At 52.5% G+C, this 14,619-nt stretch overlaps 3 protein-coding genes across 5 annotated transcripts in view; 1 reads left to right on the top strand and 2 right to left on the bottom strand.

Moving 5' to 3' along the window:
- Nucleotides 1-358: 358 nt before the first annotated feature.
- WHR1 (winged helix repair factor 1) lies at nt 359-10,218 on the bottom strand (the record flags this gene model as incomplete). The annotated part of the gene is made up of 7 exons (XM_081139452.1): nt 359-775; nt 979-1,126; nt 1,231-1,328; nt 2,110-2,249; nt 2,531-2,626; nt 9,601-9,737; nt 9,828-10,218. 7 exons carry the CDS (start codon nt 10,216-10,218, stop codon nt 730-732), a joined length of 1,056 nt encoding a protein of 351 aa, XP_080995578.1. The 3' UTR covers nt 359-729.
- On the top strand, nt 10,089-12,460 carry DXO (decapping exoribonuclease). 3 transcript variants are annotated; one of them, XM_081139449.1, is made up of 7 exons: nt 10,089-10,296; nt 10,553-10,914; nt 11,088-11,323; nt 11,409-11,628; nt 11,735-11,870; nt 11,996-12,090; nt 12,169-12,460. In XM_081139449.1, the coding sequence occupies exons 2-7, from the start codon at nt 10,559-10,561 to the stop codon at nt 12,317-12,319; spliced, it is 1,194 nt and encodes a 397-aa protein (XP_080995575.1). In that variant the 5' UTR covers nt 10,089-10,296; nt 10,553-10,558; the 3' UTR covers nt 12,320-12,460. The 3 variants fall into 3 exon arrangements, with proteins under 3 accessions (XP_080995575.1, XP_080995576.1, XP_080995574.1); XM_081139448.1 differs by having other exon boundaries at nt 10,148-10,318; XM_081139450.1 differs by lacking the exon at nt 10,553-10,914 and having other exon boundaries at nt 10,094-10,318; nt 12,169-12,452.
- Nucleotides 12,399-14,619, bottom strand: part of SKIC2 (SKI2 subunit of superkiller complex) — a 9,473-nt gene continuing 7,252 nt past the window's right edge. The window contains exons 22-28 of the mRNA XM_081139443.1: nt 14,215-14,362; nt 13,993-14,119; nt 13,645-13,855; nt 13,394-13,504; nt 13,097-13,315; nt 12,767-12,907; nt 12,399-12,673 (exon numbers count right to left, since the gene is read on the bottom strand). Of these exons, the coding sequence (XP_080995569.1) occupies nt 12,473-12,673; nt 12,767-12,907; nt 13,097-13,315; nt 13,394-13,504; nt 13,645-13,855; nt 13,993-14,119; nt 14,215-14,362 (1,158 nt within the window). The 3' untranslated portion in view covers nt 12,399-12,472. The remainder of the gene's footprint in view (nt 12,674-12,766; nt 12,908-13,096; nt 13,316-13,393; nt 13,505-13,644; nt 13,856-13,992; nt 14,120-14,214; nt 14,363-14,619) is intronic.

Genomic DNA, 14,619 nt, shown 5'->3' with positions numbered 1-14,619 from the left:
TCCTGTCCCCCGTTAACCCCTCTCATCCCAGTGCCAGAGCACCTCCCCTACTGGGCATGTTGGGGGGGGGGGGGTTCAAGCTCAGTCTACCTGGGTAGAGGCCCTGCTTGGAGAAATAGGATCCTTTGTCCAAGCCAACAAACAAGGTGATAAGACACTAGCCTCTCACTGTAACCCCGCAAACACTGAACTACATTAGGCCTTTGCTTTCCCCAGGCCCTGACAGGAACTCGTGATTTAGACGAGGCACACCCTCACTACCCCACAGGGAGAAAGGACCCCAACACTTTTCTTCTCTGAACAAGGCCAAGTTTAGGCCCAACTGTGGCTTCATCATCACATTCAACAGGACACCAGGAAAGAGCACCAGCAGAAGTACTTTATTTGGCAGTTTCAACCCCTGCCCGCCCTCACCAGCCTCCTCAGAAGCCACACCCTCCTAACCCAAGACGGAACAGCAGCACCTTGCTGCAGGAGAGGCGGCAGTCATGGCCTTGGCACCACTCCTGGCTCCACTTCCACAGGACAAAGCAGCATGGCCTGAACCCCACCACTGGCTAGGAGCCCAGGTCAACAGCAGCAGTCACGTCTGACATCGTACGCCCACAAGTCCAACAGTCATCATCCTGGCCCAAGCTTTCCCAAGGTGACCCTGCTCAGCCACCACCAGGCAACACTCCTGGGCCCCTTGCTCCGCTCTGGGGCGGTCTGCCATGGTGAATAGAATCCTCACGTCTCTGGCAGGCGCAGAAGGGTTCCAGAAGTGGTAGAGACACTGTGTGAGAGAAAGACACGGTTGGATCCAGACACGCAGGCCCAAGGTCTGGGGAGAACTCAGAACTTGGCCAGGGATGTTCCAGGTTCCAGAGGAGAGAGGAGCTGGGCTTCCCTAGTGAAGGAAGCAAGAATGGGGAGGAAACCCAAGTTTGCTCTGGAACACTGCTCTGTCAACTGCCAGAGGCTGGGGGCAAGACTCACCAGTCCACCAGCTGGGCCCCAATGAGGTCGTGCACATGGTAGGCAAGGCCGAGTCTCACTGAGGCAGGCGCCTGCCGGCCCAGGAGCTCCGATAGGAGTAGCTCCCGGTACTTGGCCTTCCGGACCATGCCAAGGACAGACTGGCGCCCTGGAGGAGAAGTGGCACAGGAGTAGGGAGTAAGGCCTGCAGGCCAGAGGAGCCACTGAAAGGTGTTCCTAAGGGGCTGAGGGCTTGCCCTGCAGATAGGATACCTTTAACAAAACATTTAATGAATCTGCCAGCTCCAGGCACGGCCAGCCACCAACTCCCAGCATCTCGGACAGTGAGGACTCCGGAGTTTACCAGCTGCCTAAGTGGGTAGGAAGCCAAGAGAGATGAGGCCTTGGCTTTGAGAATCCTGTCTCCTCCCTGCCTGCTAATGTCTGAAAACATGGGCAACCAGGCAAAAGGACCAGATAACAGACACCCCCTCCCCTGCCCCTGCCCAGCAGTTCTCTAGTCCCATTTGCCTACCCAACTGCCCTCCCCCAACTCTCTTTTCCTGCTACTTATTCCCTAAAACCAGTCTTGGAAGCCCTCCCTGACCACAAGGCCTGGCACATGTTCAGTACCCCCCACCAGGGAGAAATTACGGTCTTCTTTCTGTGATCCTGCCACTGCCTACGCACACACCTCAGCACAGCTCCTCCACATCTACCACAAAGAAGCCCACAAAATGCCTTCACATATACCATGCGTTACAAAGCAGGGAGCCCGAGCCAGGACAGCCCCTGCAGACACCTCCTCTCACCCACGCTGGCTGCGCTCCTGTGAGCGCTTCAGCTCCCGCCACGCCCGTGCTCAGTCTCAGCACGGTTCACCTCAGGCATTCGTGGTCCCTACCAGGCCTCTACATGCATCTGATTAGCCACCCAGGTAGCCTGAATCTTAGTCCAGGGCCCTTTCCTAGGCCCCAGGTAAGACAGGCCTCCTCTCTTGGGGGAAGGATACAAATTTAGATCATTTTACTTAAAAAAAAAAAAAAAAAAAAGAGTCAACCTTTTGGGCAGGTTCAGCCAAAGGAAAAGGACAAGGCTGGGTGGGAGGCGGGGGTGCCAGGCAGCTGCTCTGACTGGTCCCCCAAATCTCACGTGATCTCTGTGTCCCTGAAGCCAAAGGTCTGTGTCATTTGGTGCTGCTGAAAGCTAAGGTCCCCACAGGCTGGAAGCACCAAAGTCAGAAACTTCTGCACAGCCCCAGCATAAGGTCGGCCAGTGCAGGCCTTGAGGACCTGGAACCAGAGACGAAAGGCTGGTCTGGCCCTTCCCTCACCCCCCGGGGACCTCCTCCCCAGGACACTCTGCACATGGGAGGCAGGGGCCCTTCTCAGTTCTTCCCACCTCTCATGCCTTTCCCCTTCCTCCTTCCCCTCCCCCTCCTATGACTACTTACCAAAGCCCTCTGCCCTCTGTGAGGTGTGGAGTGGGAAAACTGCCTCTTTTCTTTTTATTTCCTTTCCCCAGTTTCCCTGCCTCCCCCCTTCCGCCTCCCCCCAACAACAGTCCAACGCACTCTGGCCCTGTAGTCCTCGGTGAGAATAATCCCATGGGCATCCAGGTCGAAGCCGAGCTGGACGACTCTGATCTCCCCCTGTTCCTGAAGTTCTTTCTGTCTCCAAAAGATGGGAGTGAAAAGAAGGGTGTCAGGGTAAGATGCTCTCTCTGCCACACTCTGGGCACTCTGCCCACATTGCAGAGTTTTTCTCTAAGTAAAGGGAAAACTGTGGGGAGAGAATCAGGTGAATCACCAAATAGTCTTTTCCAATCGGTTACCCACCCTCCCATCCACCTACCTTCTCTGTGTGTCAAACTATCAGTATACATTTTTAAAGACCAATCGTATGTCAGACACTAAGAGAAAATAGTGATTAAGACATGGACCCTGCCCTAAGGAATTAAGAGTCTAGACTTTGGGTAGAGAAAAGTGGGGAAGAATATGGGATAAAATGTTCAAAACAAATAAAAATCAACCAGGACTAGTGTTTCCAAAAATACAGCAAGAACCAATTCACCTACTGAAAATTAAAATGCTAGCCCGGCCAGGTGTGGCTCAGCGGTTGAGCGTCGACCTAGGATCCAGGCAATGCGGGTTCGATTCCTGGTCAGGGCACATGCCCGGGTTGTGGGCTCGATCAATGACTCTCTCATCATTGATGTTTCTATCTCTGTCTCTCCCTCTCCCTTCCTCTCTCTGAAATCAATAAAGATATATTTAAAAAATAATAATAATAATAAAATGCTAGGTAAAATATTGTTTTTAAAACTGTTAGAGAGATTAAAAATGGCAGCGGGTTGAATGGAAGCAACACTGACACTCTCCCGGGGCCAAACTGGAATGACAACTAAAACATAGAAAAATCTACCCTGAATAATCAACTGCACCTGAAGACGAGCTGGAGAGCACCCCCATAACCAAGGAGGAAAAGGGGAGTTCCCATAGAGACGTGTAGAGGCGAGAGACGACAGGCAGAAGCTGAAGGTCCGGAGGGATATCTCAGCTGTGGGGGGTTCCCACTGAGGCCTCTGGGGCCTAAACCCCTGGCGGGGCTCCCCAGCCCAGAGCACCAGAACTGAGAGAGGTGCCCACATAACATCTGGCTGCGAAAAGCAGTCGGGTTTCTGTCTGCCAGGGAGAGGCAGCTGGAACTGCAGGCACGTTCTTAAAGGGCCAACACAAAGTTTCTGTGCAGCCACTCACCTCGGGCTCTGGCGGAGGAAGGGCAGAGTAGACTAGAGCTGTGTGGGGAGAATCTAGGGTTGTGGGCTCTGAAGATAAAGCTCAGAGGGCACCCCTCTAGATTCCCATACCGAGTCATTCCCCCATACTGCAGAGGCAGACACTACCTTCCAAGCGGCTTTTGCCTGAGGGGGAAGCAATTGCCCCAACCTGCTGGAAAACCTCTTGCCCAACCCTGTGGAGTTTCTACAGCCTGAGGCTCATTAAGGAATCAGATTAATCAGCCTGCAGGCAGAGGCAGACTCCAGAGTGCTTTGAGTCTTTGCCTGATCTGCTTCTGGAACCCGGCCTTGGAAAAGCAGACTTTGGTGTGCATCTTAGTCCTGCCCAAATGGACCCAGCCCCAACAGAGGGGACCTCAAGCCTTGGGTTGCTGAGAGCTCCAAATAGGGTACTCAAGGCCAGTCACAAACAGAGTCTGACAATGGCCTGCATGAGAGATCTTCCAAAAAGACTGAGGGTCCTAGCCTGCCTACCTAATGCATAGAAACAAACCCAAATAGGCAGCCAAAATGTAGAGACAAAAAAACAAGCCCCAAATGAAAGAACAATAGAAGTCTCCAGAAAAAGAGCTAAATGAAATGGAGATAAGCAATCTATCAGATATAGAGTTCAGAATACTGATTGTAAGGATGCTCAACAGCATAAGAAAAGATATGGAAACTATGAAGGAAACTGAGAATGACACAGCAGAAATAAAGAATACATTGGAAGGGCCCAGCTGGCATGGCTCAGTTGTTGAGCATCGACCTGTGATCCAGGAGATAGTGGTTTGATTCCCGGTCAGGGCACATGCCTGTGTTGCTTGCAGGATGTGGCCGATCAATGACTCTCTCTCATCACTGATGCTTCTATCTCTCTCTCCCTCTCCCTTCCTCTCTCTCTCTGAAACCAATAAAAATATATTTTTAAAAAAAGAACATATTGGAAGGAATAAACAGCAGATTAGAGGAAGGTGAGCATTGGATCAGTGAATTAGAACACAGAGTAGGAAAAAAATCAGTGAGAGATCCAAAAAGAAAAACTATTAAAAAACAGGAGGCCTGGCTGAGTGTGGCTCAGCGGTTGAGTGTTGACCTATGATCCAGGAGATTGTGGTTTGATTCCCGGTGAGGGCACATACTTTGGTTTCGGGCTCAATCTCTAGCTGGGGAGACCTGCAGGAGGCAGCCTATCAGTGACTCTCTCATCATTGATGTTTCTATCTGTCTCTGAAATCAATGAAGATATATTTTAAACACACACACACACACACACAACAGGAGGACAGTCTAAGGGAACTGTGGTACAACATGAAACATAACAATATTCACGTCATTGGAGTGCCAGAGGAGGTTGAAAGTGAGCAAGGGTTAGAGAACCTGTTTGAAGAAATAATGGTAGAAAACTTCCCTAACCTGGTGAAGGAAAAAGTCACACAAGTTTAGGAGGCACAGAGAGTCCCAAGCAAGAAGAATCCAGAGGCCCACACCCAGACACATCATAATTAAAATGCCAAAAATTCAAGACAAAGAGAGAATATTAAAGGCAAGTGAAAAGCAATGTTACCTACAAAGGAGCTCCCATAAGGCTGTCAGCTGACTTATCAGAAACTCTACAGGCCAGAAGGGAATGGCATTAAGTATTCAACGTAATGAAAAGCAAGGATCTGAAACCAAGCCTACCCTATCCAGCAAGGATATCATTCAAAATAGATGGTGAAATTAAGAGCTTCCCAGACAAAAAAAGGCTAAAGGAGTTTATCACCACCAAACCAGCATGACAGGAAATGTTAAAGGGACTGCTGTAATAATAAGAAGAAATAGAGAGAGAAACATAGGCATAAAGAATTAAAATGGCGCCCGACCGGGCGTGGCTCAGCGGTTGAGCGTTGACCTAGGATCCAGGCGATCAGGGTTCGATTCCTGGTCAGGGCACATGCCCAGGTTGTGGGCTCAATCAGTGACTCTCTCATCATTGATGTTTCTATCTCTCTCTCCCCCTCTCCTTTCCTCTCTCTGAAATCAATAAGGACATATTTTTTTAAAAAAAATTTAAATGGCAATAAATAAGGGCCTATCAATAACAACCTTAAGGACTTTAAGGGAGAGATCAACAGCAATACAGCCATAGTTGTGGACTTTAACACCCCACTGACTTCACTGGATAGATCTTCCAGACAAAAAGTCAATACTATCTAACCCAACAACTTAAAAGTATTAGAAAGTGCCCCTCTGAAGCAGTCTGGACCAGGGCTTTTGTTTGCTGGGAGTTTTTCTTATTACTGCTTCAATTTCATCAGTTGTTAATGGCCTGTTCAAGTTTTCTGATTCTTCCTCATTCAGTTTTACATGATCTCACTCATACGTGGAATCTAATAAACAAAATAGACTGAGGAACAAAACAGATCCAGAGACACAGAAGCATGGAACAGATGCACGAATCTCAGTGGGAAGGCGGGGGTGGGAGAGTGGGTGGGGAGAGATTAATCAAAGAACTTATATGCATATATGCATAACCCATGGACACAGACAATAGTGTGGTGAAGACCTGGGGGGGGGGGGGGAGGGCGCAGATGTGGGCTGGAAGTTACCAATGGGGAGGAAAAGGGGGTATCTGTTACACTTTCAACAATAAAGATAAATCAAAACACACACACACACAGAGAAAACCTGTTAAGCATCAAAGAGCTCACAAGATAATATGTGAACAAAAGAATTCACAGAAGTGGTTAAAGCATCAGCCTGCACACTGAAGGGTCACCAGTTCAATTCCAGGTCAAGGGCATATACCTGGGTTGCAGGTTCAATCCCGGAAGGAGGCAACCAATCAATGTGTCTCTCTCACATCCATGTTTCTCTCTTTCTCTCTCCCTCCCTCCCTTCCACTCTCTCTAAAAATAAATGGGAGACCATCTGGCATAGCTCAGTAGTTGAGTATTGACCTTTGATCCAGGAGAATGCTGTTTGATTTCCGGTCAGGGCTCAATCCCCAGTAGGGGGAAGGGAGGAGGCAACCAATCATTGACTCTCTCATCCTTGATGTTTCTCTCTCTCCCTCCCTCCCCCCGCCCTCTCTCTCTCTCTCTCTCTCTCTCTCTCTGTCCCCTTCCCATCTTCTCTCTGAAATCAATAAAGACATACAGGATTTTTTTTTTTTTTTTTAAATCAACAGGAAAAAAATATCCTCAGGTGAGGATTAACAAAAGAAAAAGTAGCAGTAATTGGGAGATGAAGGGCATTTGATGATTTAGGCAAATCTGTCCAACACAGTCAAAAATAACTGGGCACACAAGGAAACAAAATTCAAAAGAATTCCCTCTCCCTTCCTCTCTCTGAAATCAATGAAGATTTATTTAGGGGGGAAAAAACAAACTGTTTATAATGCTGAAATAAATAAAAGCCAAGACAGAATTTTTTAGCAGGAAATTATAAAAACTGACATAATTTGTTTGAAAAATATCTAAATAGAAATTCTAAAACTGGCAAGTGCAATTAAGGAATCAATGGATGGATTTAATGGATTAAGGCACAGCTGAATAAAAAGCTACTAATCTGTAAAACAGATGAAAAAAAACTAAGCAGAATATAATAAAGACAGTAAAAAAGATTAAAAATGCAGTCAAGAGGCTAAAAGACTTAAAGGATACAAACAGAAGGTCCAATATATGTTTAATTTAAGTCCCAGGAGGTATGAAAAGAGATGAGGTAGGGGGAATATTTGAGACAGTAATATATCCACAATCACAAAAGTATATTAATCTAACTCATTAACTTATAGAACAAAGAGACAAAATAACTGGTGAGGAACTAGGAGACTTCAATAGTAACTCCAGTTACTAAGAAATTAATAACTGAATAATGTATATTCTTTTCAAATATACATACAATATTTAGCAAAACTGACCACACAACACGTCTCAACAAGTTTCAAATGACTGAAATTATATTTTATGTTCTCTGGCCACAATATCATTTATGCCAGAAATCAGTAACAATAAGAAAATGCTTAGAAATTAAGACATACGTTACTAACCCACCCAATGAATCAAAGAAAAAAAACCACAGGGCAAATTAGAAGACATTTTGAAATGAACGACAATGAAAATATATATCAAAACTTGGGAGATAGATAATAAATATCAATACTTGGTGGAAAACTACAGCCTGCCATGCATTAGGTATATGCTTTGTAAACATTCTTTAAATTGTGCATTTGCATGTTTACATTTTCTTTTGTACCAATTTTTAAAGTTCTTTTCCAAATTTAGACTAACAGCAGATTAAAAACAACAAATAAGGCCCAGCCGGGCATAGCTCAGCGGTTGAGCGTCGACCTAGGATCCAGGCTATTGGGGTTCGATTCCTGGTCAGGGCACATGCCCGGGTTGTAGGCTCGATCTCCAGTCGGGGGCGTGCAGGAGGCAGCCGATCAATGACTTTCATCATTGATGTTTCTCTCTCTCTCCCTCTTCTTTCCTCTCTATGAAATCAATAAAGATATATTAAAAAATAAAAACAACAAATATGGTATAAGGAGTGGTTGAACCTGACTCCCTTCCTCATAGACGAGCTGATCCTCCCTCTTCTTCCTGACAGGTTGCCACTATTAACGTTCTACCTGCTAAACCCAATGGACAGATTTGGGATATTATTTTTCTTGACCTCTTCACAGACCACTGTCCTGAATCATGGGTCTAAAATCGCCAAATACTCCACCTTGTTGAAAATCTCTACTTTCACAATAGGCCTCTTCCAACTCTGGCTATTCCTTCTCAGCCTCTTTCACAGACTCATCTTCCTCTGCGTTTCCCTTACATCAGTTTATTTTAAATTTTAAGCCACATTAAGACTCACTGGGGCAGTAATTCAAAAATGTAGATTCCCAGGTCCTATCCCAAGAGATCTTAATTCATTACCTGAGTATTTCTGAAGCAGCCCAAATAATTCTGATACAGGTAGAACTCAGGACACACTCTGAGAAACACTGCCTTAAATGTTGGTATCTCCCAGCACTGTGGATTTGGCTCTATTATCTTTCACTGTAAACCTGGGGTCCTTAACCTTGGGCCTCAGAAGATCTGTGAAACACCCTCCCCCCAAAACTGTACATATACCTTTGTATATATGGCATGTATGCATTTTTCCCACACGATCTCACCCACACCCACAGACTGAACCATTCCTCACATCTCCGTTAACGTCCAGTTCTGTATCCCTGGCCCAGAATTTTCTCCAGTCCCTGACCTGCAACTGTCTACTACACACTTACCTTTGGACACTCCACAAGCACCTCCAACTCAACTTGTACAAAATTAAACATATCGTTTATGCCCAACAAACCAATGTGCTCCTACTCTGTCCAGTCCACCAACCAACCTCAGTCTGTCGTCCCGAAAGTCTGAGCGTTATCTGGGATTCCTCCCTCCTGCCACTCCGCACATCCCTCACCCTCACCCAACCCCTCCCTTCCGACTACACCGCCCTGACTTAGGCCTTCACCTGTTCTCAGCTGCAGGATCTTCGAACTGATCTCCCTGCCCCCTCACTACCTCCAACCCAGCACACGGCCCCCCAGGTTGACGTGCTCCGGGCTCCTCGCCTTCGGTGTACAGAGGAAACACTGATGCACAAGGCCTGCAGTACTCCCGGCGCCGTGGGCTCGAAGCGAGCCCAAAGACTCAGTTTCCCCAACAGCGTCGCTCTTCCGCTCCACCGCCCGGCTCGCTCCCGCCCGCCCGAGGGCTATTCGCGGGTCCGTCGGGTCGCGGACGCGGCGGCGCCGCCCTGAGGACCCGCCCACTGAACCGCAGGGGGGCTGGCGGAACGGGAGTCGGGGGGCTTCGGGCGCGGCCCCGCGGTCCTCACCAGCTGCCGGTCCGCCGCCGTCCGGTCGGGCACGAGGCTGTACACCTGGCTCCGGAGCGCGATGGGCGGCAGCGCGTCCTCAAACAGGCCTCGCGGGAACAGCCGCAGCAGCTGCGCGAGCGCCGCGCGCGCCGACCCTGCCGGGGAGGCTGGTCAGCGGCGCAGCCGCGCACCTGGGTGGCGGGCAAGGCCGGGGCTGGGTCCCGAGCCGCCCGCCGCCTGCTCACCTGCCTCTGCCCTCAGAGGATCCGCCTCCGCCTCCGCCCGCCCTCGCTCGCGCCGCCTCTTCAGGCCCAAGGGCTCCGGCCCCAGGCGCGACCTCTTCCGGCTCATGGCCGGGGCCGGGGCCGGGGCCGGGGCCGAAGCCGGGCGGGGGCCGGGGCCGGGCAGGGACCCGGAGAGACCACGAAAACGGACGCTTCCGGCGCGCAGCAGTGACGCCCTCGGAGGCCAGTCGGCGAGCGCCAATGGGACGCTGCGGCGACGACAGGGCCGTCCGGGTCGCCGCGCGGGGCGGTGCCACGCGGACTCCCGCTCCTCCGCTGCCGGGCGGGGCTGCAGGGACCGACGTCCTGCTGCGGGGGTTTGCCCGCCGCTGTCGCGGAGTGACTGCGTCATCAGAGCCGAAACCCCCGTCGCATCCCGCTCGGACTTGGGGCGTACCTGCCGGGTCCGCGTAGCGCTGCGGAGGGCCAGGTAGAGGTTGGCGGGCGCAGAGGTAACCGTATCCGTGATCTCAGCCAGTCACCCTTCTTGACCTCACCGCCTTGGGCGGACCGGGGGCTGGGGAGTCGAGGGGAAGGGTCGTGGGTGCCCGGGCGTGGTTCTGTTTGGCGCGCCGGGGCCTTGTCTTTCAAGGCCGGAGCCTGGCCGTCAGAGGCTCGCTCAGCCCTGCGCCCTAGTCCCCGTTCTCCAGGCCGCCTCTGTAGAAGGCGAACTTTCCCCCACTCAGGATCTCATGGAGCCGAGAGGGATCAAGAGAGGCGCTGGGAAGACAGAAGTAGCTGAACCTCGGAACAAACTCCCCTGCCCAGCACCCTCGCTGCCCACAGATCCGGCCCTCTACTCTGGGCCCTTTCCTTTTTACCGGCGCCCATCCCAAATGGGCTGCTTCTCCCTGGACGCCCAACGCCAGTACCATGGAGATGCCCAAGCCTTGCGCTACTACAGCCCACCCCCCACCAACGGTCAGGGCCCCAACTTTGACCTCAGAGACGGATACCCCGATCGATACCAGCCCCGGGACGAGGAGGTCCGGGAGGGCCTGGACCATCTGCTGCGGTGGCTCCTGGAGCACCGAGGACAGCTGGAGGGGTGAGCAGAGAAGAGCACACAAGTAGATGGAGAGACCTGCACCTGCTCCTAAAATTAAGGACGCCAAAGCTAGAGGGCATTCATTCCTTAGGAGGAACTTGGGCTATTCTTTAGGAGAGCCATCTGAGCTAATGCTTGTGTCAGACTTTCAGCTTCTAACTCCTCTTTCTCAGGGGTCCAGGCTGGCTGGCAGGGGCCATAGTGACGTGGCGGGGGCACCTGACAAAACTGCTGACAACACCGTATGAGCGGCAGGAGGGCTGGCAGCTGGCGGCCACCAGGTTCCAGGGGACACTGTACCTGAGTGAGGTAGAGACACCGGCTGCTCGGGCTCAAAGACTTGCTCAGCCACCCCTCCTCCGGGAGCTTAAGTACATGGGGTACAAGTTTGAGCAGTACATGTGTGCAGGTGAGAGCTGCCCCTGCTCTGTAGCTCCCTCCCCTTTCCCCAGAGACAGAGCAGCCACCCCTGTTGCTGCTTCTCTCCTATACAGACAAACCTGGAGGCTCCCCAGATCCCTCTGGGGAAGTCAACACCAACGTGGCCTTCTGCTCTGTGCTACGCAGCCGCCTGGGAAACCACCCTCTGCTCTTCTCAGGAGAAGTAGACTGCACAGACCCCCAGGCCCCATCCCCACAGCCCCCCACCTGCTATGTGGAGCTCAAGACCTCCAAGGAGATGCACAGCCCTGGCCAATGGAGGAGCTTCTACAGGTTCAGGAGGGGAGTGGGCAGAATGAGAGCTTAGAACTGACAGCTGGGAAAGGAACTTGGGGGAAGAGGAGGCGGCGTTCCACTGATGGCTCATCTTTCCTTACAGACACAAGCTCCTGAAATGGTGGGCTCAGTCATTCCTCCTGGGGGTCCCAAATGTTGTTGCTGGCTTCCGTAACCCGGAGGGCTTCGTCTGTTCCCTCAAGACCTTTCCCACCATGCAGATGTTTGAACACGTCAGGGTAAGGCAGTCCCAGCACCCACCTGTACCCCCATGCCAAGACCCCAGGTCCCGTGTCCAGGGCTGTGTGTCCCCTCTCCCACTCCTGTCCTCACTTGTCTCTGCCTTCTCCTCGGCCCTCCCCAGAATGACCGTGATGGCTGGAACCCTTCCGTGTGCATGAACTTCTGTGCCGCTTTCCTTAGCTTCACCCAAAACACAGTTGTCCAGGATGACCCCAGGTGAGGCATTCAGCTCTGCCCCTCCCCTCTGGGTCCCAGAAGCCGAGCCTCCAGCTAGTGACTCCATCTTCCCCTCAGACTCGTCCACCTCTTCTCCTGGGAGCCTGGTGGCCCAGTCACTGTGTCTGTACATCGAGATGCGCCCCATGCCTTCCTGCCCACATGGTACGTGGAAGCCATGACTCAGGAGCTCCCATCGCCCCCCAAGACACCATCCCCTAAGGACTAATACTTCAGGAGGGCTGGTCCTGTCTTTGTGCAGTTAAAGGCATCTTTCTAGGTGGTTCTCCTGCTGTGTCTTTGAGCTGAGTTACCCTGCCCAGCACCTCAAGTACACACAGGTGGTTTGCTGTTTTATTATTACTTTTCACATGGAGGTCACTCACTGAGTGTACAGGCTAGCTGCAAAGACTATGTCCCTCCGCAGCAGGGTAGCTGCTGTCTCCATCTTAGCACCTAGCACAGGCTCGCCTACCAGGCGGGCCGCCCCTCGCAATGAGCGACACATTTCGGCCAGGCGCTGGATGCAGCGGACCACCAGGCCCTCGGGGGTCCCAGAGAGCCCTGCCAACTCGGAGAAGGGCTGTGGGGGAAGCAGGATGGGGATGAGTTTGAGAGACGTGGGCAGCCTCTCCCCAACCAGCCGTGCACAAAACCCCAAACCCCAGTAACTCACCATGCCCTGGGCCCACTCGTATACAACCCCGACCAGCCCGAAATTCAGCTCCCCTACAAATTCCTCCACTGTCTGGTTCAGGCCACAAGCCACCTGGACCTCACCAATCCGCTTGGCCACAGCACGGACACGGTCCACTCCCTGCAGATGGGGAAGGACATGTTAAGACCCACCTTCCTGCTCTAGGACGAGGGAGGCTCAGATCAAGGAAGAAGCCGTTCCAGCTCTTAGGGGCACTCACAGAGCTGGCAAGGTTACTTGGGGAAACCTGGGGGTGGGGCCTGGGAATGCTGCAGCCAGGAGAGGGAGAGAGGGGTGGGGGCCCAGTACCTGTTTGAGGGTACTTGGGAGCTGCTCCCCAGTGTCCCCGGGGCTCTGGCAGACCAGGCCAGAGAGCAGAGCCGCAATCTCCTCTGGCCGAAGGGCACTCAGAGCATTGTCGAACATGAGCTCAGTGAGGAGCAGCTCGTGGCTGCTCATGGCACAAGCCACCCGCCCCGCCAGCTTCACTGTGCCTGCCTCGTCTACATAACCCAGAGTTCGGAGCACCTGGACGGAAGATGGTGGGTGTTGGGAGCCTGCTGTCCTCCCTTACTAGCCCTCCCCCTCCACCCCCACCGCTTTCACCTCTACTCGCTGGTGGTACTCAGGGAGCAGCAGTAATGACTGGTCTGATAGCAGGAAGCGCAGCCGCTCCATTTCCTTCTGTACCTGCATTCGTTCCCGCAGCTTCAGGTACTGTGGAGAGCCACGGGCAAGAGCAGCTTAGCCCTTCCCTTGCCTCCCACCAGGGCCTGAGGACCAAGGCTGAAATGGGGGTGGGCAGCCTGCAGGGGACCAGAGAGAAAGAGCTTAGAAGCTGGCATCCAGGGCCCTACCTGGGCAGGGAAACGGGGGCTGTGCACACATTGAGCCCCCCGAATCAGCTCCTCTAGCTTCCGGGCCCGGAGTCCCCCCTCAACCACTGACACATCCTTGAGCTGCAAGTCGTTGACAGGGTCAAGGGTAGGGGGTCCTGCTGGGTGGGCCTGAGCCAGGCGCAGCAATTCCTGGACAACAGTGGTCACAGCAGCACTGGGAGGATCCTTCCTGAGGAAGGAGCAAGTCCTGAGACTTCTCTTCCATAAAAGCACCCCTCAGGCTGGGGGAGCCTCCCAACCACACACCCCCAACTCTCCATTACATGGTCCCTCCCCAGAAAAAGGGGCCTCCCCAGCATCTCTGACTTGAATTTCAGTTGCTGCCTCTTGCTGAAATCCTCCAAGATCTTCTCCCCATTCACCCGGAACACTTTGGTGGTGATGGCAGCCACGTCTCTGGGCTGGAGCTTGGCCACAGTGTGGTCACAGGGCCCTGAGGAAAGGGAAGAGCAGAGTCAGACCTCACCCTAAACCCAGGTGCCCTGCCTCCACTGCTGTTAGGAACCTAGACATCTGCCCCACTCGCACCTTCAGGCAGGAACAGCTTGAATCCCACAAGGTCATCTGGGTAGGGCACACCTGGGGAGGCCGAACCCCTCTCCTGTGGGTCCTCAGACATGGGTTTATCACACAAGACCAGAGTTGTGAATACTCTGCTGGTAGAGTTTGAGGAGACCTAGGGGAGGTGGGGAGGCCAGCACAGGGCAATGTGAGGAATGGACAACAAAGGCAGGGATTATGGAGCAGCCACGCAGAACCCATCCGAATAGACAAGTAATCAGAGCAGAGGGGGGTGGGGTGTGGAGGAGGGCAGAGGACAGGGAGGTGAGCACAAGTGGTGGTGATGGGAAGGAAAGGAAGGCAAGAGGGGAACTGGCACTGCTGAGTGTAACCTGCCCCTCCCTCCCTCTGGGGCCCAGACTCCCCTCGGGT

Source organism: Miniopterus schreibersii, assembly GCF_964146895.1.
Source record: "Miniopterus schreibersii genome assembly, chromosome: 6".
Lineage (NCBI taxonomy): Eukaryota > Metazoa > Chordata > Mammalia > Chiroptera > Miniopteridae > Miniopterus > Miniopterus schreibersii.
The sequence above is the reverse complement of the archived record's forward strand: the minus strand, read 5'-3'. Positions and strand labels throughout refer to the sequence as shown.